Raw genomic sequence first — 22,222 nt, forward strand, 5'->3', positions numbered from 1 at the left:
AAGACATTTGGAGGTAAAATTACTTTTTGCACTATTTTACATTACTGTATTATGTTGCTTTTTCGTAATAAAATTAACTACTGTAGCTTGTAAAGCACTGATGGAGCGCCGATAACGAGGGGCATTTTATTGATTCATAGTGACGTAAAATATTTGCATGGATGTAATTGCTCTGGAAACGAATATGCAAATAGTTTTGGGGTTAGACTACCGAACGGGAATAAATAGCCCTATATTGGTCGTCATGTACACAATGCCAACAACAACAAAACCGTATCGTTTTTTTACGACAGGACGTTCACTTGCGACCTTCACTTTACGGCATTCAATCGTCAATCGATTGAAAATGATGTCACATCGAGTATGCGCAGTAGCGTTATCGACACGCCTCCGCAAAAGCAGACATACGTCCAATAATGTTCGAAGTAAACTTTTGCCATTAAAGGGATACTTTTGTTAACTTTCACTTTGATTCCGTCACAAGTTGTACTCACGGTGCGGGCCCCGGTGAGTTCCAGGAAGTAATCCTGCATGCTATTCATGTCTTGACGTCCGCTGATGTCAACAAATTCCAGATGTCCTGGCTTGAACTTGTACTTCAATAGAACTTCCCTTGCTGTGATACAGTACGAGCATGTTGGCTTAATGAACAAAACCACTTTATCTCCTTTGATTTTAGCCTGGACGAATTGCTGCGCCATCTTGAGTTTGGGACGGACGACGATGGGAGGGAGGAGCGACTCGGCGTCTTTGCACTTTGTTCATCTGGTCAGTGCCGTACAGTATTCTATCTCAAATGAAGAGTGTGCGTGTCCCTCACTGCTTGCCGTAGCTCGAGTGGGTAAGATAGAAATGCGTTGATTGGTTAGGAAGGACGGTCTGTAATGGCAGTGATGGCGAAAAAAATAGATACAAGATTACGTCTAAAAATAGACATAATTGATGCCCATTTAAATGCAGCAAGGAAACAAATCGTGACAGTACGTTTATTGACTGACCTGGTCTCGTTTGAGAGCCAAGTTCAGTGAAGTCCATCACCACATGCACACTGGTCGCACATAGGTACGTAGTTCCTAGGAGGGCGCAGTTCCATTTCCATTCCCAGCTGACACGCTCACGCCAAAGATTTCTTCTATTGAATGAAACATTCACAAACGACGCGACACTAAGGGATGCCACTGTCTGTCACTCTTTTCCTTTCCTCTGCAAACACTCACAAGGAACCTGTCCATTTTCAATTTCAAATGGTACACGACAAAAGACACAATTATTGAAGGTAAAACCAAGTGGATTTTATTGAAATGTCTTATATTTTCAGTTGGGCAGGATAGATTTCATCCAAAATTCACTTGATTTTCTTTTTTTTTCTTTCAAACCATGGCTGAATAGTGCCAGGGCATTTCTTAATCCTGGTATTTCATGTAAGACTTGAATCCCCTTCAAACAAGAGGTCACGAGAACATTTCAAGCTCCCATTTTTTTAATGAAAGCATCTCTTTGGTTGCTGAGGTTGACATAAGTGTACAAAACGTACAGAATGTAAAAGCCTTTGCATTCTGCATAGTTTCAGGTGGACCCAGTAGAATGAAAACACCACGCCCGCTGCGACACCTCAAACATAAAAGTGGTGATTTGGTCTCATCAACAAGGAATTTGTGAATTTCGACCGCCAACCAAAAGGCATTTTTCAAGAAATGGAATGAATTTCAATTTATCTGACTCGTCCTGTCCTTGGTTAATAACCTCGATTACGACTTGGTGTCAGTTTTAAGAGCAGAGTGATTTGAGTTTCTCTCACCATCTGTGGAGGAAAGCGATGACAATTGACTGACAGGGACCCTAGAAAAGATCATTTTCAATTTGTAGCACTGAAGCGGCGTGGACCAAAGGGAAAATTTCATGACGGTGCCCCTGCCAGTGGCCAAATAACCTCACCCGCCATTTCCCAATCAGAAATTCTACTCCAGGCGGGTGAATCAGAAAAGTATATTTAATGACCGAGATTCAAACACAGGTTTTGTAAACGTTCCCTTGTTAACAAAGACTCAAAAATATATTTTCGTATTTCACAGAATGCATTCATTGAACACCACTATGAAGCATCAATTCTCGGCAGAACTCAAAGCGATCAAAACTACATTTGACCTGCTAATACATGCTTGTCCTCTGGTGGATGACCTTGGCGAAGGAGCCCATCCGCAAAGCGCAAGAGGCAAGTCAGAACCGACAAATGTCTCATTTGTTACTCCAGCCAGATTGATCCCGAGTGCTCTGGCTGGTCAAACACGGTAGCAGCTTTTTTTTCCTCCCCCCCCTCCCCCTTCTCATTTTCAGTTTTCACATTTTTTTTGTTTTGTTTTTCTCAATCATTCAAACGCGCACTCGTGCAGCTTGTAACACACCTTCCAGGCTTCACATCCCTTCTTTTTCTGCTTCTGTCACACACACACGCACATCCATCCACAGCCTTTTGCCAGGCAGTTATAGTTCCTTAGTAGAGACTCCGTACCAAAGGGGTGAAGGAACACTGAGTATAACCACCCTAAGGCACCCATCATGCACCATTGACAACACTGTTGGTGCGGGCAGGGGGGGGGGGGTACTGCCCCCTAGGATGTCTTTACCATGAAGTTCTTTCTCAACACCCCACATGGCCATTAGAACGGTTTACAATCCAATAAAGACATCAGCTCACTCATTTCCCCTTCTAGCATCCTCGCAGTTGGTTCTCGCACTTGGCCCCGCGTCAGCAGTGAGGCAGGAGGGGGGGAGATTTTTTTTTGCCAAGAGATGATATCTGGATCTGTATTATGTGCAAAATGGCTTCACAATGTCAAAACACATAAGGCCCATTACTTGTTTTGTTTTTGCATCGTTTACCAAAAGTTAAATCATCTGCGGACTCTTTTGCACTACAAGTCCCAAAATAAATAGATCGTATTTTCTTTATCTTAAATACAAGTCAATAGTTTCTCTTAAACTCAAAAATACTTCTAATTTATGCGAGATAAAGTCCTTCGAAAGGAAAGAAGAGATCACTCGTCCACCAAAACCCACTTGCTCTTCATGCAGCCCCTACTTGTGGAAATACTCCACAGGGCCTGTGAGAGTGAAAAGGGACCCCTCCCCCTCCAAAAAAAAACGGGGTGCCCAAAACTGAGGGGCTAAAGTGGGATTCAGAACATTTCAGGCCACAACACAGCCTGTGGAATCAAAGGTTGGAAAGGAATGAAAGGAGGACTTTGGGATAAGGGCAAATAAAAGCAAAGGAGAAACCGACACCAACCGTGGGGGGGCGGTAATAAATAAGAGCCAGTTGGACCCCTCCCCTGTCCTGGTTGGACACTCCATTCACAATACTGATCAGTGATGTGGCGAGAGGACTCTCAGCACCAAGGTTGGGCTCGTCGCTGGTCAAAATCCGCTATCAGCCGCTTGATGTGCGCCAGCTTGTTGTGCAGGTACTCGCAGCGCTGCTTGTCCCCGTGGTAGTTGGGGCTGTGCTGCAATCACAGCAGAGACATCGCGTGAGACCGCAACGTGTGCACGCATGAACGAGCACAGCGCTCAAGAGATATTATCTCGTGGCCCAACGTTTTGCCAACTGCGAACATGATTTGCAAATCATTGTGTTCTGTTTAGATTGACGGTGAACACAACGTTGCAACGTCTTTGGAATTGGATTTGTATTTTCTGCTCCGTTTTACATGAAAAAAAAACGGTCACATTCAAATGTAACTTTGAGCCTCGAATATAATTCATAAATGATTTCTAAACCTCTTCTGCGGATCACCGTCTTACTGGTCGTTATCCATTTCGTAAGGATTTGATAACATTGATTTTTATGAGCTTTTTAACTGTATTGATTGAGCCGGACTCTCTTAAATTGTTTCATGGCTTCACACCTTTCACTACTCTCCAAAGTTCCACCACTTTGGTTCCAAATATTGGTGTGTTTTTTTTTAAAGACGTCTGTACCTTTCACAATGTTAAAAAAAAAGAGCAAGTGGTTCCTGATTGTCTTTGTCTGCGCGTAAAATCTAGTCAATTTACTGCTAGTTTCTTTTCCGTCAGCATAAAAAAAAGGAGGCGTGGTTGAAGGGTGAAGTGCTTATTTGTTTTCAGTGGGCAACACCATTGGGTGGAACGAGGGAGGGGGTCCACTATTTGAGATTTTGAGAGGCGTCACACCGTAGATGCTTACTTGTTTCATCTTTTTGTACTCTTTCAAGACTTCTTCTTGCACCTTCTACAAAAACAAAATGAAACAACTCATGTGAGCCGGCTGCCGTGCTTCTGCTTGTATCAACTTGCAGCATGTCACGGAAATCAAATGAAAGACCCCCACCCCACCCCCGCAAATTTAAATAATAAATAAGGATGACCTGGTACTCTTTGGTGCCCGGTGGCAGCTTGCGGCACTTGGAATCCAGCTGTGTGAAGCGGCGCGTGATCTTCTCCACGCGGGCGTGCAGCGAGCGGTACTCGTCGTACTCGGCATTGAAGTCGTCCTTGTAGTGCTGTCTCTGCTCCGTGGACACCAGTGCTGTGTATTTTCTAGAAAGGCCAACGTCATAGATTCCATGTTTTTGGTCAGTGACGGGGACCGGGGGGTGGGGGGGGGGGCTGATCTCTTTGCACTTTTGTTTTAAGTTGTTTCATACTTCAAGTTTCCGCCAGCTGCGCTCCAACATGCAGACCGCTTTCCAAAAGTGATGCTTTGCCGGGGGCAACTTACATTTCATAGTCGGGCGCCTCGATGGTGGATGAGAATACAGTAGATTGGCGCGGATTCTTCTCTTTTTCGGGGGAGTCTGAAAGGAAAGTGTTTGATTTGACTATGCATTGCTTTTATGCCCGATTTGTTGGCATTAAGAATCTGGCCCAACCCGTCCGTCCCTTGAATGCGCTTATCCACATACATGTGGCCAATGATCATACTTCACTAAATGATCCGCTGCCATAATGAAGTCCTATTAAAAAAAAAAAGCAACCAGAGCTTTATTGTTTTACCCAGTTTTTTTTTTAGTATGTGCAATTAAAAGCATTACACTTGGGTGTTGGCTAACCATTAAAATGTTGAACTCTTCAAACCGAGGTGCTACTTTTTTCTCACTGTCACGCTCACACCCGCATCTATAGCTCCCCAAGTCATACTTCGGTTCACCTCAAGCTGCTTTCTCCTTTATGAGGATCTTTGTGTTTAGGTCTTTATTAAATTCTCTTGAGAGCTTTGGAGGCTATGAGAAGCGCCATGTTATGCGTGGGCACGCCCGAGTACGTACCATTACACCGAGCTTGGCTCTTTTTGTGTGTGTTCTTTTACTGCCACGGGCCTGGTTTGAAGAGACTTTGTACCAAGTGTTAGCGTTCGATACTGACACAAAGATGGTGTTCTTCTGCTATCATATTCTGAATTCTGAACTTGAGTTTCCAGTTAATTATGAAATATCAAATAAATGTCAGGCGGTGGAAAAATGCACATTTGAGGTATGGAATGAAATCAAATATGCAATGGGGAGTCATCAGACCTGTAGGAGGTCGTCGTTACAAACGCACCTTGATACGTGTGAGGATTCTTGTCCGGAGCTTCTCTCCCGTCGTCGTCAGCATTCTGCCTCTTTTTAGATTTCTGACTCTCCTTAGCCTGCTCGACTACACTCGGAGAACTGTTGCAAGCCCTTTCTGTCCATTTCCCTTTGTCCCGCTGCCGATCCCTGTCTTTGTGCTTTTTGGACTTCTTCTTGAACTTCTTGTCGTCACCGGTGGGCAGGGGAGGGCAGCTGATCACAGTGGAGGTTACAGTGAGCGAGGTACAGGGCGGAGGAGGGCCCGGCGAGGCGGGCGGCGCGGCCGGCGGGATCGGGGGCTGATAGCGCTGCAGCGAGGCTCGATCGGATGACGAGGAACTCGGCGAAGGTTCCCTGCAGGAGGAACTCTGGTCCACGGGCAGGTCCTGGGTGCCGCAGCCCTCCGGCGTGCTGGGGGAGTTGGAGCTGGAGGCTGGGCTAGGCTGTTGGTGAGAGGGCGCCGGAGGGTGAGAGGGAATCGGGAGATGGCTTGGAGGGCCCAAGATGACAGCGGAGGGCAGAGAAGAGCATTTCGCGCCAGAGCTTTCGTCATCCTCGCGGCGCTCCGACGACGATAAAGATGTGGCCGGCCCGCGATTGCTGAGATGAGAGATGCGGGCTTTCTTTGGCGCCAAAGGATCTATAAAGTCAAAATCCGGCTGGCGCTTCTGCAAAAGGAAAAACGGAGCGTATTTATGCCGAAGGCTTGAGGCGTGTATGCTTGCGTAGAGTGTTTGTCAACAAAAAAGGTACCCGAGGAGATGAAGGTAAACTGTCTTTGGGAGAAGCGTTTGAGGAGGGCGCCTCAGAGGAAAGACCTAGTTTGCTGTTGAAGAAAAGGAAAAAGCTGACGTGAGAGAAAATGTATGATACACCCCACCCCCTCCCACACCCAAAAAAAAAGGGAATTATAAGGGATAGGTGATATGGCCTAGACAATAAAGCAAATGAGAGAAACATTATCCAAGCATTTAATCTCAAAATGGTGAATGAAAGTTTTAGCATTTAAAAAAAAAAAAAAACAGTTTAAATTCAATGTTAACTTTGGTCTGGTTTAAAATCGCATGCGTTATGTGCGAATATCGTTTCATATACTGTCGCTAGTCCGCCTCGCAGCCACAATTTAAATTGGCCCTTAGTCGGCAAAGTGTAGGCTGCTAAATCTAAAAGTCCAAGAAATTACCGAGTCAGGATGCGCTCCAACTGGATCTTCTCATCTTCCGAGTAGCCAGGCCAGTCTCTCCGGACGTCGCGGAAAACAAAGTCCTTCAGCGAATACGTGTTGTCTTTGGGGTTAAGGTTTGCCACCTGTTTCGAAAAGACCATGAAAGTTTCAAGTTGACTGCAGGACCAAAGCAGAATGTTCAGAAACTGCACGTATCCTGTCGGCGGACGCACATCTGCGCCATGCAAATTGCGTTCGCCAATCGGCCGAGCGAAAAAAGCCAAAGAAATCTTCAAAAGCCCTAACGGACGCTTGACTGCACCTGTTGCAGGGTGGTCCCCAAGGAGTTCCGGTCCTTCTGGTTGATGCCGTCCCGCTGCAAACGGGCGAGCACTTCCAGCTTCTTATAGGACCTGAGCGCCAAAAGGTGAACGATGCGGTCCCGGAAAGACCGCTGGGAGACCGGGTTGTTGGAAAGGCACTTGCGGATCGTGTTGGCTGGGTTGATGGGTGTTGATCGCTTGCGCTCCGGGACCACCTCGGGGGTGGATAGCGCTGGTTTACGGACATGGACTTGCTTCCCTAGAGACAGAGAGAGTTGATTGTGAGCCACGTAGAGCAGTTGTGTCAAAAGCGTTTGCCGTCATCAACAGTGGCCATTGACTTCGGTAATTACGCTGCAATAAGAAACGGCAGTGACGTGGTTTCGAAAGGTCTCGCGGATGTTGCCGAGCCTGGTGCTTTGGCATTATGAAATTCTAAAGCTCTTCATGAGATTAAAAGGTTAGCGAGCGGAAACGCTCTCCCTCCTTCCTCCGTGTCAAAAAGCAGGGACTAAGCGGTAAGATTCTGCTGATTGAAAAAGAAAAAAAAAAAAAGATCTTAAACTGCAGGCAGCAATTAAATAAGATGCTTAAAGCTCCATTTGTTACTTAACTGAATGCCAATTCCACAAACAAGCAGCTCCGAACAAGTTTTTTTTTTTTAACCGCCCCTTATGTCAGCATTCACTCACATTCCCCAGTTCCTATCTTGCCGTGTTAAAGCAAATCTATCCCCAGAGTCTTTTCAAACAAGTCAGGAGTTTTCAAGCTTGTTTAGCAGATTGTATGCATTGCTCTTGAATTGTGTTGAACCAAATGTGTGCTTTGGTCGTCCTTTAATAATAATAATAATAATAATACATTTTATTTGTGGGCGCCTTTCTAGAAACTCAAGGACACCTTACAACAGGCAGTTAAAATCACGAGTACAATGTTAAAAACAACATCAAATAAGAAAAAATAAACACAACAAAAATAAATAAATAAATAAATAAATAAAATGATGGTTTTAGCCAATTGTCCGTTAAAACGAAATGGCCATTTTTGTTAGTGGTGGTGTGTGTGTGTGTGTGTGTCATTTTCAAGTGCTACGATCTTAGCGCACTTCCCTTTTCCACCTACGTTACGACAGGGTGCCATGGAGAAATGTATACGGTACCAAAATCGGGACAGTATAACGTGTTGGAGAGATGTGTACACAACCATGCCCGAATAAACAGCCCCAGATAAGAAGAGTGAGATAAGACGTGCCACTTTTGAGCTTGGTCCCTATAGCGACGCTAAGCTCATGTCTGCGCTTTCTCTTGCTTTTGATGGGAAAAGTCGCCCCGGCCGACATAGCTTGCCATGCGGGCGCATCTCTGATTCCAACCGTAGTCTGTTCTGTCCGTCGGGTAACAAGGACAGCACAATCTGAAAATATGTGTAGCGGTCTCCATCTTTTCATTAAGCCACAGCACTTATTGTTCATGTAAAATTGAAAATCGAAATAGTCATTTGCATTTTGCACATAGAAAACTGATTCATGATTCCATGTTGATGAGAGCATTCAAATGGGGAAAAAATAAGACAAAAAATATAAAAGGAAATTCAGAAACGATAAAAAAGCATGATTAATCACGATTAATTTGTAGCGAATTTGAGTTAATTATGACAATTGCATTTTTAATTAGATTAAATATTTTAATCGTTTGACAGCTCTAATAAATACACATCCAGACACAAACACGCCCTAGCTTGCTATTCCACGGGTCTTGTGCGTTTAAACGTGGCGTGCATTTGTTCCAGTCAAGTGTCGCACTCACTGCTCGTGTTCCCCGGTCCTTGTTAATTATTAGTCAAATTATCCATCGTCATAAAATGAAAAATAACACAGTCTAATAAAGGCACAATCTAAATGTCAGTGTGCGTCGCAAAGCATATTGGCAGCGGCGGCGGCTACAAGTAATCAGGTCATCATCTTGATTGCCCGACTGCTGAAAGTTAAAGCGCCCAAGACTGCAATGTCTGGTATGCGTCGAGCAAAAAAAAACGATGCCATTCTAGCACCTGCGCAGCCATCCAAACTACGTCGGCCTCTATAGCATCCTCGAAAAGCTCCAGAAGACGCCGGCCCCCGTATTGACCGGCAAGTCAATTTCAATTTTGGCTCCGGATTTTCCAAAACGACACATTCACAAATGATTAGCTTTTTTTGATGATGGTGAGCCTTTACCCTGTCATGGTGTGCATGCAAGTTCCACACAAGCATTAGTGGTGAGCCACCCCCCCAAATAATTTGCATATATCAAAATTATTGTTTGTGTGACTACAACGGGAAAGGTACGCTTAGCCTCCGAAATGATTGAAGCAAGATGTTTTGTTGTCCTACCTAGCTGAATGACTGGGGTTGATGAGAGCAACATGCAATATTCATCTTTTATGAGGTCAAGTGAAAACATGCCTAGACATGTTTGTAAACAGGAAGGAGCCATTAAATGCGGACCTGCCTGCTTGCAAATGGCTACATGCTTAAAACGAGCAGCATTTGGCAGGTGTCAGTGAAACGGCACCTGTTAAATCTCGGAAAGACCGAGAAGGCCGAATAGCTTAGTTAGTCGACGACAAAGGCTTCGAATTGAGTCAGGCCCGTCCGCTTTAACCTCTTCAGCCCCTAAAATGGGGATGGAGAGCAGATGACGGGCTGCAAAGTCAATCTGACATCTGTAAATATCAGATCTAGAGACCAGAGAAGGTTTTTTTTTTTTTCGTCAGTGTGTTGAAGAGTTTTGGAAGGGCCTTGCCTCTGTACTGGCCGCCGGGTTTGATGACTTTGGTCCCACGTTCGCGCGTGTCCTCCACAGCCTGGGTCATGCGCTCCCGGGTCACCTGGTAGGAGTCACTCGTTGCGCATATTGTGACCTTGTCCTGCACCGTCGCCAATAACGCCAGCTGAGAGGCCCCTGAGCTGGAGAGACAAGGAGGCACGCGTGGAAACGGTGAACAAAGTGTCGGAGGACGGGAAGAAGAGGGGAGTTCCGTCATTACCTTGAAACATATTGATGGATGCAATCAAAGCTTCCCTGAGGGTTGTCTTTGCCGACATTAGACAGGTAGAAATCAAAATTGTGGGAGGCATCAGAGGAAGAATTTGTCCGGGGTATTTTAATGCGCTGAAAGAATCCACATGGGAGGGAGGGGGAGTGGGGGGGGGGGGTGACATGGACAATTTATTTTACAGCGTCCAACATGAACCAGAGTTCGGTTTGTGTAAAAGACTAATTCAAAACAAACTCCAGTAGGTTTACTTGGGACTGGGAAAAATAAGGGGGAGTGAATGGTTGGCTTGGTGAATCCAAATGGTCCAAAAGTTTGAGAGCGCCCAGACACTGGGCCAATTGTGAAGCACGCTTGCTGCCCCGGCCCGCAATCACACTGCGTCCAAGCACATTTGCATGCGTCGTGGTTTTGCGATACACCCTGGCATTGTTGGAACTTCCTCAGAAGGCACTTAATAGCTTGGGCGGAGGATTGATCAGATAACACCTGGGCGTAAACGAGGTGTGAGCTTCACCTGTTCCAGGGATGTGTACCATGCGACAAATGCTTTGCAATTTCAGCCAGCCAATCGGTTCACAGATGATTTCATTCGCTTGTAGCCTGTTTTGGGCCAACTGATTTCTTTTTTAAAAACTCATTCAGTACCAGCCAATTCTAGACCAAGTCTGGAAAGACGTTTAAAAACGTCTTTGGGAGTGAATGAGTTAGTTTTCTCACATAATGAGTTTCGTGAAGCTCCATATCAGGATGTGAAAACTGACAGGTGGGCAGTTCAGTGACAAAACTGAACACCAGGATCATCTCAAGTTTTTTTTACATCATGGAAAATGCATTTATTGATCCATGAAAGTTTTCAAATGAAGGGACTATCAATCTCTGAATCAATGCCTTATGTAATTTTGGGGTATTTGTCCCACGTCACGGTCTCTTATAACGCGTTGTATAAATACTCCATGAATAAGCACGGCCATGTTTAGTTACCGACTACTTATAGCATAGATTAGTGCTAAAACAGAAGCAGGTAAGCAGATGATTAACTTGACTAAGCGAGACTATGAATACATGAATATGTGCTCTCGCTGGTACCACGTAGTATTTCCAAGTGAAAAGAAAATATTCTGAACGATGATATATTCTTACCCCTTGGAGTCCCTTGAATTGTATGGTCGGCTGCAAAGAGGATACATCCTGCAAAAATTAAAGGGCGGGGGGGGGGAATGCAGGTTAATCCCGTGCAAGATCTCACAAGTGTAAAATGCAGTTGGAAGAGTCTTGCGAGTCAGGTTGGGGGGAGGGGGGGGGACAAACCCAAATTTACAATACAATACATGCTGATTTATATAGCGCTTTCACAACAGCGGCAGCTGTAACAAAGTGCTTAACAAAACAGTTAACAAAGTAAAATAAACAACACATAACATAAACCACGGACAGTCGTGCAGTCCTAACCACTTTTCCGTCACACGCTTTGTTGTTTGAAGCAGTTTGAAATGAAAGAGGAGAGAATCAATGTATCCTTTAACCAGTCGATCAGAGACCCCATGCTCAAAATGTGCACACGTCGGCTACAAGCTAAGTTTCAAAGTCAACAAGAAGCTGTAGCATCCATTGACAAAAAAAAAGAGATTGGTTCACTTCTCCTGTCCCATGGAAATCCATTTCAATTCCAAGCGGCGACTCTCGGTTCCAAATACGCATCGGCCATCCATCTAGCCGCACCAACGCCGACTGTCCAACAGCGCCGACAGAGCCACTGAACAAAACAGGGTTGTGAAAAATTCTGCCCATTACAGGCGCAAAAAACACAAGCACTCCAGGTCTGTCCAGCGCCGACAGTCAATGACGCCGACATTCCTCCCAATCAAAATCTGTGCTGGTACAGGTGTGCTACCGAGAAGACGCAACCACCAAGCACAGATACTTCTCCTTTGACGAATGTCGTGGCTAAAAAGCGCTGAAAACAGTCCATATCAGGTCCACACGATGAAACAACAACCAAGATGTGACAAAACAAAAGACAAAAACACCAAAAAAAGAACAAAAAAAGCAAGGCTCTTGAAGAGCACTTGCCGAAGGCTGCCTACTCGGGCGCCATCTTGGGAAAAAAAAAATAAAATAGGAGTAGCAGCGGCAAATTTGACTGACGCGGAGGAACCTGAAACGTCTTGAGGCAGCAGCAGAGCCTTCGGGGCCCGTCGCACCAAGAAGACCACGCAACTTAGCCCAACGGGAACAAAACATATTTCTCAATACTCTGCATTTTAGAAAATAAACCAACTCCAAAATAAGGCGTGATGCTACATCTTCTCAAAGCAAAGAGCTGAACATATTTGCCAGAAGCTATTTCGGAAAAGCTTGTTGTTTTATATAGCTTTTAATGTGTAATTGGGCCGCTGTCCACCGCCACAAATATGCGGAGGCTTCGCTGCTGCATTACAGAGTAGGTTAGGACAGAGAGCCATTGGGACTCCCGGCTCGCTCACCGCTGGAGCAAATACTTCTAAAACGGTTACGTCAACCAATTTCAGGGGGGAACCTGCATTTCAATCTACAAAAGCATCCTTAGATGACTTGCCCTCTCCGACATGGAGATAAGCAAAGATACGTGTATACCTTCTACGGGACAGAAGGATCCATTTCGTGGTTGTTTAACTTCTACTCCCCGAGCCACTGACTCACTCCCTCCCCCACTATTACGCGCACCAGCCAGTTCTGATCACATTTCAGATCACCACAGAAAAACAAAGATAGCCAGCCTCCGCAGCATTGGTTGAGCTGCAACACATGCTGCCCAGAGGGCAAGAAACAAAACGCAGGCAGGTTTGGTTGCTCAGTCAGCAAGAGACGGCAAGCACACGGTGTGCACACAGACATCACCGCATCCAATTAGGTCGGGAGCAGTACACACTCCGCACAAAGAATTCCTTCAACCGAGCAATGACCCCGTTTCGTCACATTTAAAGGGCCGGGATGTTGCATTGTTTCCTCTCCCAAATTTGACCACGGGAGCAAAATCCCCATTGTGTCGCATGTGTGACCTACATCGGTGCCAAAAAGATCACTAAACACTCCACTCAGATCGGGTTCATCGGTCCGGACAGGGTCTGTCAGTGTTAAGTAACAGTTTTGTTATTACTAAAGTTTAGTTCAGGTAGATTTCAGGGCATCAACAACTCGGTGAGGTAACACCGTGAGTGTATGGTTCAAGATTAGTTAAATATATCTACACTTGGGCAGTGACCCAAGTTTAACCCAATAGTACACCGAGTTTTACTCAAATAGCACACCAAGTTAACAGATTATTTCTCCTGTAGGGAGTAAGTCCGCAATTTTGTAATTTCACATAAATATACCCTTATTGTTGATGATATATAGATAAAATAACACGGAGACTAATAGCCTTCTCTTCTCCCGACTTGTAAAATCATTTCAATGACTCAGCAAACACAGCAAATTCAAGTCTTTTCCAAGTAAAGCCCCCCGGGGCACTTGCTCATACATGATCATCATTCTTGCCTACAAAAAAAAAAAAAAAAAAGTGGCACTTTGAGGAGCCACGAGCAGCCTGGCGGTCCATCTTGTTCTGCAACGTCGATCACTTAAAACTTCAAATACATTACTTAATTTTGCTTCAAACTTACTCGACGTTGTCAAAAGTTGAGCGAGCAGTAATTTATATTCTGGCTGACTTCATCAGCTCTTTAACTAATTGATTAAGTCAAATAAATTAACGCTGCTAAACAAGTTTTTCTTTTCGAGCTGCGTTTGTCTGAACTTTTTCTGGCGACGCCCTGGCGTTAATGACATTCTAAGTATTTCAAAGCTTGCCAAATCTCATTTGCTTGTTTATGGAAATGGTAAGTAAAGAAAATGGACAGCTCGGCTCGATGTTGGTCTGTCCAGCGCAAGCACGAAAGCCTTCACGAACAGCCCGCTAACGAGAGCTTTTTCCGAGCGTCCCACTTTACCACTGATTTTCTTGGTTAAACGACGTTTGACAGTTCCTAAAACTCAATCCCCACAATCGTGCAAAGCCACACGCGTCGTTCCCCGTTGATGAATCGCACGACCGCGGACTAAAACGGTCGACGTTTGAGTTTTTCTTCTCGCTGCCAACAAACCGAGCTAACCGAATAGCTTTAGCAGTGCGTGGCAGTCGGGCTTCCCAGCAAAGTGTCAATTGGTGGTCAATCGAGTGTCATTTCCAATCCAAATGAAGACACTTCACTCACCTTGCAATTTTGGTAACTCTCGATCGCCCTCAGTGCCGTTTCGGTCAATTTGACGTGCAGGACGGTAACTCTGCCTGTGCTGTGTTGGCCACAATTTAATCCGTACCTCCCATCCTCGGAGAGCGCCGCCATGTTTAGCAAGCCTCCACCATTGTCCCTCTGAGGCGAGAACATTTAGCACACCGGCTCCCCTCTCAGCCCTTAGCGGCCCGGGGAGGGACTAGAGGCGCTCTCCTCCTCTCCTCGGCTGCCCTCCTCGCGATTGGTTGCTACTTTGTTCGCTTCTGTCGCCGCGCTTGGCCTGTAAAGTTGCCCCCGTTTCTGCATTAGCGCTTGTGCTCTTTCGAATTATGTGCGGTACGTCAGCACCGGCTTGAACAATAACAACCCCTTACTCACTGCGGTACCAGTCTTTCGAGCTATTTCAAATCGATTTAAATGTAAAACAGGTACGCGCATATCCAATTGCAGTGTAAACACTCACTCCCCAACATTGGTTAACCTGCTCCTGCCTGCAGTGATGTACGACTGACATGATAGATAGAACTGATAATGATGATAGTTTTCTGGGCTGTTTCAGGAGAGGCTCTACACTCAGTGGGCCAGACTCTGTAATTGATTGATTTAATTCATTGCATTGTCGAAACAATCGGAATAACTTGATTTTCATTTGACCACAGAATTCCACGAAATGGAACAGACACAACCAGAAAAAGAGACAATGACCAGACAGAACGAGTCTGCTGAGTGGCCTTTTAAAGCACCGTTTTTGCAGGCAAAAAGAAAAAAAAGGTAAGTGAAGGGGGGAAGGGTAAAAAACAACCTAACTCAGCTTCTGTAAGGGGAGCACAGTACGGATTTAGAGAAAAAAAAACAACAACAAAGAGGCACACATTAATACACGACACATGGACAAGCACATGTGTGGTGGGCAAATATTGGGGGAACATTTCAGCCCAATCAACCAGAATGAATGAGTTCATTAAAGACCCCAGTTTGGGGAAATTGATTTTTATTTTCCACTATTTAGCAAGTCAAGCATTCATGCATTTGATATGATATTTGTACACCCATTACGCTTAACAGATGACGCGATAGGATGATGCGCTTCCCTTTAGTGACGCGGGTCGTACTATGAGGTAGGCACAACGGGCACCAACCCCCTCCCAGGCAGTGAGTTGCATCTTCACTATCTGCTCGTAGCAGCCCCCCCAATGCAAGAGATTAGGGCGGCGTGTTTTGGTGTGTCATAGCCTCAGGCTGGGTGTGGAAAGACCTCTGTGAATCCAATAGATTAACATGGATCTTCACCCCACCCAACCCCGGGACAAGTCACAAGCACACGTGTGTATTTCCATCACTTAAAGGAATTTGACTAAAGACTTCTAGAACCCAATCACATTTCCTGTCATATTGGAGCATTTGGGGACTTGCTCTGTTTTCAAAGCCCGTGTTGTTGAGCAATATGCGTCATGATGGGTGTTAAAAAGATCAACACACGCACATTCGTGAGTTAATGAAGCCAGTTGAAACTCTGGGTGACGGGCACAAATCTCAAGTCGTTTTATTTACATCGGCAGAGCCATCAAACATAAAACAAAAAAAAAACATGCTAATATGGAATACTGTGTGTTTAGTTCCAGGAGTCTTCCTGTTTGTATCACAGCTTACCTGATGTACAAACAATTAAACGTGTCTCATTGGTTTGAGAATGTTTTTATTGACAGGATACCCAACGGTGTCCTCCAGTAGAAGCTTTGACTCACTCTTTGTTCAAGCGCAGACAATATTTTGTTTGTTCATGTGGAGGACGACGCGTTCATCAAAATGTAGTTGGCCGTATTTTTCTCCAGTGCCACGTCTCTCCGAATTATATTGTTCAGATGTGCAAAGTTAGCCCGTGCTTAGGAAAATGAGATTTGTCAATTTTGCTAGTCAAATAGAAGTAGGAAGAGGCCACTCCTGAAACACTTTCCAAGTTCTTCTTTTGAAACTTGCAACAGTGCAAGTTCTCAGCTGTGCTGTAAAATGAGTAATTGTGCACAGGAATGCGATGATGCTTGTTGCGTCAGGCTAACAGTCATCTTTTGTCATGCTTAGCGTCTGAAGTTTAAAAAAAAAAAACATATGCACCAAATTTGAACGTCAGATTCATTTTTACACCACATAAATCGTTTGTGATGCAAAGTATCTCTGCGAATAGCTCCGGTCCTAACCTAACCGTTAAGCGCGTTGTTGAATTACAATTTCTCTTCAACCGCATTCCATTCACGCCAGTGCTCTTCATCTCGGATTGTGCGAGGAATCCAGAGTCTCCGGGGAAATACATGTGAACTCCACACACTCACACAAAAATAAAAAAAACGTTTGACGCAGACGTGCGAACGTGCACTACCTTACTTTTCTTTTTCTTTGTTGTTTAGTTTGCATCTCCTCTGCCACGCTCTAGTTGCTGTTACAGTTTCATCCTGTCTCTGAACTCAGCGTATTTACTCACAGTTGTGACATTTGTGCCGTATATTGTATGCATCGCGTCATAAGCTGCCCCCCCCAACCCCCCAGGCCTCCATTAACAGCAAGAAATCCACATGACGTGGATTAAAGCGGTAATTCTTGAAAGTGCTTTGCAACGTGCCATGAAAAGGGTCCAATCAGCCATGGATCGGGTAGCCTGAAAGACAGAAAGCGGCCCAGTGTGTGAGGCAAATGGGAATCAGGTTCTCGGAGTTATCCGAAGTTCACCTCCGACTTCGCTCCACGTGGCGATCTGGCCCCCGAGCATGCATTCTCTTGGCAGTGGGAAGGACCCATCTGCTGTCCTTAAACCCTCCCTTTCTGACTGTACAACGCGCGTGAGCAGGAGAAAGAGTTTCAGATTTATTTTGTGTCGTCCATCGCCATTTACCCTTTTCTTCGCTTTCAAGACGGGGGTCGGGGGGGGGGGGGTAGCTTTTCAACATTCTGTTGAAAAGCTTTTGAGGCCTCACCAGTCCCCACCGTCATTGTTTTTGCCGCAGTCAAAACACAGCAGCTGATAAAACACGTGTAGCCTGGAGGAACAGCATTTGGTATTTAAAGACCTTGAAAGCGCAGTTAATGATTGTCCATTGAGGGGGGAAAGTGTGCACCGACACTGTTGACTCTTATCGCCGCCGACCACAAAGCCGCTAGAAGAGTATGTGCCGGGCTGACATTTAAAAGGGGCATTTCTCTTTATTTTTCTGTCCTCTTAGGTTTTTAGTGAGCATAACATGTGACGCTACATTTGCAGTCGTGCAAGAGGGTTTGGAAACGTGAGTCGGTTGTGGTGTTTGGTTTGTTGGCTTACAAATCGCAAGAATGTGTTGAATAAAAAAATATGTCAACGTGTGATTTTTATTTGTATGTTTTTTTTTTTTTTTTTTTGTTAAGTCCATTTAGGGAAAATAGGAGATTCTCCTGTGGCCCGGTGGTCGGGTGGGTGGCGCGTCGACTTCACAGTACAGAGATCGTGGGTTCGATCCTGACTCCGGCCTTCCTGTGTAGAGTTTGCATGTTCTCTCCGAGCCTGTGTGGGTTTTCTACGGGTACTCGGTTTCCTCCTGTTTTGAAACACTTCTGATACTCAATTTGAATGAATATCAAGTTTTATAAAGGATCGTCGGAGATAGGCACTCAGAAATAACGACAAGACACTTCTGGCTACCAACAATAGGCACTTTATTGGTCCCACACAGAAATGATAACACAGTTCAAACAAGTTGTATGAAGCTAAAGAACTCTTACCGTGTGCCATTAGGGTGGAGAGCCAACACCCTCAGCAGAGTGAGCTTCAATACGAGCTGGGCGTTCGTACCCTAACCCACAGCAGACTCTACTGAGGAGCATCGCTCCCCTCCTTTTATCCTCTAAAGTGTGTGCATCGGGAGGGGTGAGTGGCCATTCTCATCCCTCCCTACGCCACACTGTTTGTTGTGTAACCAAGTGGCATTGATCACAATCAAGTTTTGACAATTCAAGAAAAGCAGACTATGAAGTCGTCAAAGCAGGCTCAATAGTTTATCTCTGAAATTGCTTAGGCAAGCAAGTCACCAAGTCATGCAATCATCTCAAAGCAGTTTTTCACCGAGAAGATATACATTGATTAAAGAAAACATCACAAAATATCTTAATATACCACCTCCCACTTTCCAAAAACATGCATGATTGAACACTCAAAATTCTCCCTAGGTGTGAGTTGGTTATTCGTCTCTGTGTGCCCTGCGATTGGCTGGCAACCGGTTCAGGGTGTCCCCCGCCTACTACCCAAAGACGGCTGAGATAGGCTCCAGCCCCCCCCACACCCACCCCGCCGCAACCTTTGTGAGGATAAAGCGGATAGGAAAATGGATGGATGTAGATCCTCCTGCAAATGTGACTAAATTGATGTAATGACGACTTCATTCACTGAGAGCGGATACTATATGAGTACAAGTATATGCTTATTTTTATTGGTTGTACAAGAATTGCAATCCAACATAAATAGGATTCAAAAATACCTGGGAAACAAAGATTAAGTTTGCCTTTACAAACAAAACAAACCCGAGCTTATCCTTGTCGTCGGCCATTTTCATCGCTTATGTTTGAGAGGCGAACGTCAACTTTGGGTCTCCAAGTCCGACCTGCTGCGGGACTTTCAAGCAGCAGGTCGCAAAGTGAACGTGGCACAAAAACAAATGAGAGCACATCAACTCAACACCGGTGCTTTTCTCTCTTCTTGGCATCGAATGCCTCACATTGCCTTCCCAACGAGACCAGCCTCATTTCGGGCACGGCCACAGCCAGGCCCGAATCCCACCAGTTGTACTCCGGCGAAAGCACGCACGTCGGCCGGTGAGTGATCAAGTATCGGTTCAAGTAGCTCTCTTCGCGGCCGCCGGCCACGATGCTGTTTGCCTGGTCCTTCAGAATGAGCAAAGAACACCCGAGAGCCATTCTGTACACGTCGAGAACCAGCCCGCCGTAAAGCTCAGACGTGTAGTAGTAGTCGCCCTCGTCCTGTTTCACGTAAGCCGACGACTCTTCGTTCTTTTCGTAAGGAAGCGCCTTCCGCGGCTTGCCGTAGAGTTCGGGGTGCAACGTGGCGACCAGCTCGCCGAGTATTTCTTCCTCCACCGGAGCCATAAACTCCTGATCGACGTCGGCGCAGAAAATGTACTCCACCTCCCTGCCAATTTGGTTTTTGATGGTGTCAGCCAAAATGGGCATACGACGATAGACCAACTTGTCCCAGCCGGGGAACTCGGCAACGGGAAGCACCTTCATCTCCCGTCCGGGCCCCAACTTGATGGGGGGGTCGAACGTACGAGGATTATCAGTGAGAATATAGTAAGTGACCATCTGATTGCGCAGGAAGTAGATTTCCGCCGAGGAGATGAAACGCCTCACGTGTTTGGCATATGTTCCCACCACCAGGGAAAGAAGGCCTATCCGGATTTGTTGCTGTGCAAATTCACTCCTTCGCCGGACCGAGTTGCGGTTGTCGCCCCAAACCAAAGGAGCACCCCAAGGAGTCTGCACGGGGCTTTGGAGCGCTGCCGCATTGCCGTTGTCCATTTCTCTGCTTTCTCCTCCCGTGGCCAGTTCCATGGAGCGAAAGTAAGGATGAGGGGACATCACGTTGCCAGCAGCCTTGCGACCGCGGAGGAAGTCTGAAGAAATGAAATGCACACAAAACCGAGGTAACGCTAGGACAAACCGGAGGAGGATTTTACTACATGATCACAGGCGCAAATTGTATTACGGTAGAACAAGATGCACGGAGGGATGGTTTCTGACGAAAGTCGAGGTGCCCTTGAGCAAGACCCTGCCCGACCCATCCCCTTCTCCACACAATCCGAGCTCGCGTGCCGTAGCTCTGTGTACGTGACCCCCTTCTGACATTTCTCCTTGCATTCCTGCACGCGTGTGATCTGATCGCCGCGTGGCGAGCAACGCAAAATACAGCCCAGTCGAAGGCCGAGGCTGAGGTTCAAACCCAGAAATTCACGACGGTGATTTAAGATTGGGCTCATCAGGGTCACGCTGCTGCAAGGGATTTACGATGGATAGAACTTTTCGTGCGTTTCATGATCTGATACGGCATTAGACTCCCCCTGCACACTTACATACGAGAAGGGACAGTAGAACACAGGACAGGAGCAGCTGCATCCTGGACACTCTGACGGCTCCTATATTTGCAGGATCAACATAGAAATGTGCACATTTTACACAAGAGGCTGCGCACGGAAAACAAAACGCATTTAAAAAAGCAACTTTCTCTCTCGTCTTGCGTGGAATGAAAAGAATGTACTGCTCAAGATATGGGCTCCCCGTGGAAATTTGGCATGCTGCGTCAAAGAATATGACCATCACAACTCACGTCTGCTGTTTGTACGCATCAAATACTGTACTCCACTCAATTTCACAGACGACTATAAATGGGTATGATGTTATACAACCGCCTATGGTTTGGGTGTTTTATCTCAAATTCCTGAAATAATTTCACTCGGTCGAGTCTGAATGTGATTTAGTTGCTGCAAAATGAATGCCATGAGACCAAAACAACAAAGCACAGTTAAGTAAACGCAGACGTGTTATGCGAGCCGTCCACATAATTTAATGCCCAAAAAGGCCTTGAACTAATCAAACGTCGAAAACATGTCATTTGACCCCCCCCCCCCAGACACGTTTCCAGCGGAATACGTGCTGTTCGTGCTGCCTCGCGTTACGCGCGCGCAGGTCGAGCAGGTTCTGACGGAAGCCGAGAAGGTGGAGCAGAACGCTGAAGGAGGTTGTACTGACCTGTGGCTGGTTTGCAGAACGGGAACAGCGCCATGCCGTGACGTGCTCAGATAAACACACAAACGCTTTACCAAAAGAACCGCTCTCTTTCTTTGTCACTCGGTGTTCCCCCCAAGCTATTTAAAACGCGCAGCTTTCCGGTTATTTTTCTTTAAGTCGAACCCCCTGTTTTTCTCTCGTCCGTCGCCTCACTTTTTTTCCCCCGCTCTCCCGAACGTCCTCCTCCTCCCCCATTCCCTCAAGACTCCGCAGTTTCCATTTCTGCGGTGAAACCAAAGAAACCAGATGTATGTGGAATTTAGCCAATGAAAACAACTAGAGGGGCTGCTTCGAATAAGGCAGGGTTACCAAGCCACGGCCCGCGGGTTGTTTGAGGCCCGTCAAACTTTTTTTGTGTGGTCTGAGGCACATAATCATACCTGTCAACTCATACGGTTTAGCCATAGTTCATACGGATTTTGTGATGAATCTTACGTATATGGCCGTATCGCACAAATCATACGGATTCTGAAAATTCCCTGTTTTTTTTCACCCACTCCAAATGATTTGGAGTTAGTGAAAAAAGTAACGCAGGAATACAACTCCGAATACAGTAATGCCACTAAGTAGAATGATGATTAGACATTAACCAGACATTGTATTATGGAGATCTACAATAAATATCATTGAAAATTTCATGGTTTTTTTTCTGCCGTTATTTTGACATATAAAATGCTTTGGTATGTTCTAAGGATTTTTTGCTCTTTATAAGGATTTTTTTGGGTAGTTTATACAGGTTGGCGCTCCGAAATGTTGACAGGTATGCATAATAAAAAAGAACTTGCTATGGGATAAAAAGAAAGAAAAACAAAAAAGGTGGGGAAGGGCAGGTTTACGAGTGTAGGTGTCGAAAAAGTCTGTCTACTACTAATAATAATGCTAAACATCTTCATATATAAAGTCAACCCCCCCCCCCCCAAAAAAAATACAGCTAAAATAGTGACGGAAAAAAAAGGCTTCCTTCACCTCCTGCTTAGTTTCAAGGTCCAATTTGCGAACATGCAGTGCCCTCCGGAATTATTGGCAACTCTGGCTCAGATGTGTTCTTTAGCT

General features: G+C 45.6%; 3 protein-coding genes and 1 long non-coding RNA gene across 5 annotated transcripts in view; 1 reads left to right on the forward strand and 3 right to left on the reverse strand.

Moving 5' to 3' along the window:
• Positions 1 to 772, reverse strand: part of glrx (glutaredoxin (thioltransferase)) — a 3,201-nt gene extending 2,429 nt beyond the window's left edge. Inside the window, exon 1 of the mRNA XM_052076757.1 lies at positions 495 to 772. Within this exon, the coding sequence (XP_051932717.1) occupies positions 495 to 701 (207 nt within the window). The 5' untranslated portion in view covers positions 702 to 772. The remainder of the gene's footprint in view (positions 1 to 494) is intronic.
• LOC127607967 (uncharacterized) lies at positions 678 to 16,780 on the forward strand. Its single transcript, XR_007964171.1, has 2 exons — positions 678 to 768; positions 15,010 to 16,780. It is a non-coding gene; the product is annotated as an uncharacterized LOC127607967 (long non-coding RNA).
• On the reverse strand, positions 1,280 to 14,607 carry ell2 (elongation factor for RNA polymerase II 2). Its single transcript, XM_052076727.1, has 12 exons — positions 14,330 to 14,607; positions 11,238 to 11,285; positions 10,086 to 10,210; positions 9,842 to 10,005; positions 7,058 to 7,317; positions 6,754 to 6,878; positions 6,324 to 6,396; positions 5,560 to 6,238; positions 4,739 to 4,814; positions 4,386 to 4,557; positions 4,205 to 4,249; positions 1,280 to 3,503 (listed from the first exon to the last, which is right to left on the reverse strand). The coding sequence occupies exons 1-12, from the start codon at positions 14,501 to 14,503 to the stop codon at positions 3,387 to 3,389; spliced, it is 2,058 nt and encodes a 685-aa protein (XP_051932687.1). The 5' UTR covers positions 14,504 to 14,607; the 3' UTR covers positions 1,280 to 3,386.
• A 1,996-nt stretch (positions 16,781 to 18,776) lies between the features above and the next one.
• LOC127607957 (globoside alpha-1,3-N-acetylgalactosaminyltransferase 1-like) lies at positions 18,777 to 21,415 on the reverse strand. 2 transcript variants are annotated; one of them, XM_052076741.1, is made up of 3 exons: positions 21,131 to 21,415; positions 20,455 to 20,517; positions 18,777 to 19,998 (listed from the first exon to the last, which is right to left on the reverse strand). In XM_052076741.1, exons 1-3 carry the CDS (start codon positions 21,162 to 21,164, stop codon positions 19,040 to 19,042), a joined length of 1,056 nt encoding a protein of 351 aa, XP_051932701.1. In that variant the 5' UTR covers positions 21,165 to 21,415; the 3' UTR covers positions 18,777 to 19,039. The 2 variants fall into 2 exon arrangements, with proteins under 2 accessions (XP_051932701.1, XP_051932702.1); XM_052076742.1 differs by lacking the exon at positions 21,131 to 21,415 and adding an exon at positions 20,696 to 21,110.
• Positions 21,416 to 22,222: the final 807 nt, after the last annotated feature.

This window comes from Hippocampus zosterae, chromosome 9 (genome assembly GCF_025434085.1).
Source record: "Hippocampus zosterae strain Florida chromosome 9, ASM2543408v3, whole genome shotgun sequence".
NCBI lineage: Eukaryota > Metazoa > Chordata > Actinopteri > Syngnathiformes > Syngnathidae > Hippocampus > Hippocampus zosterae.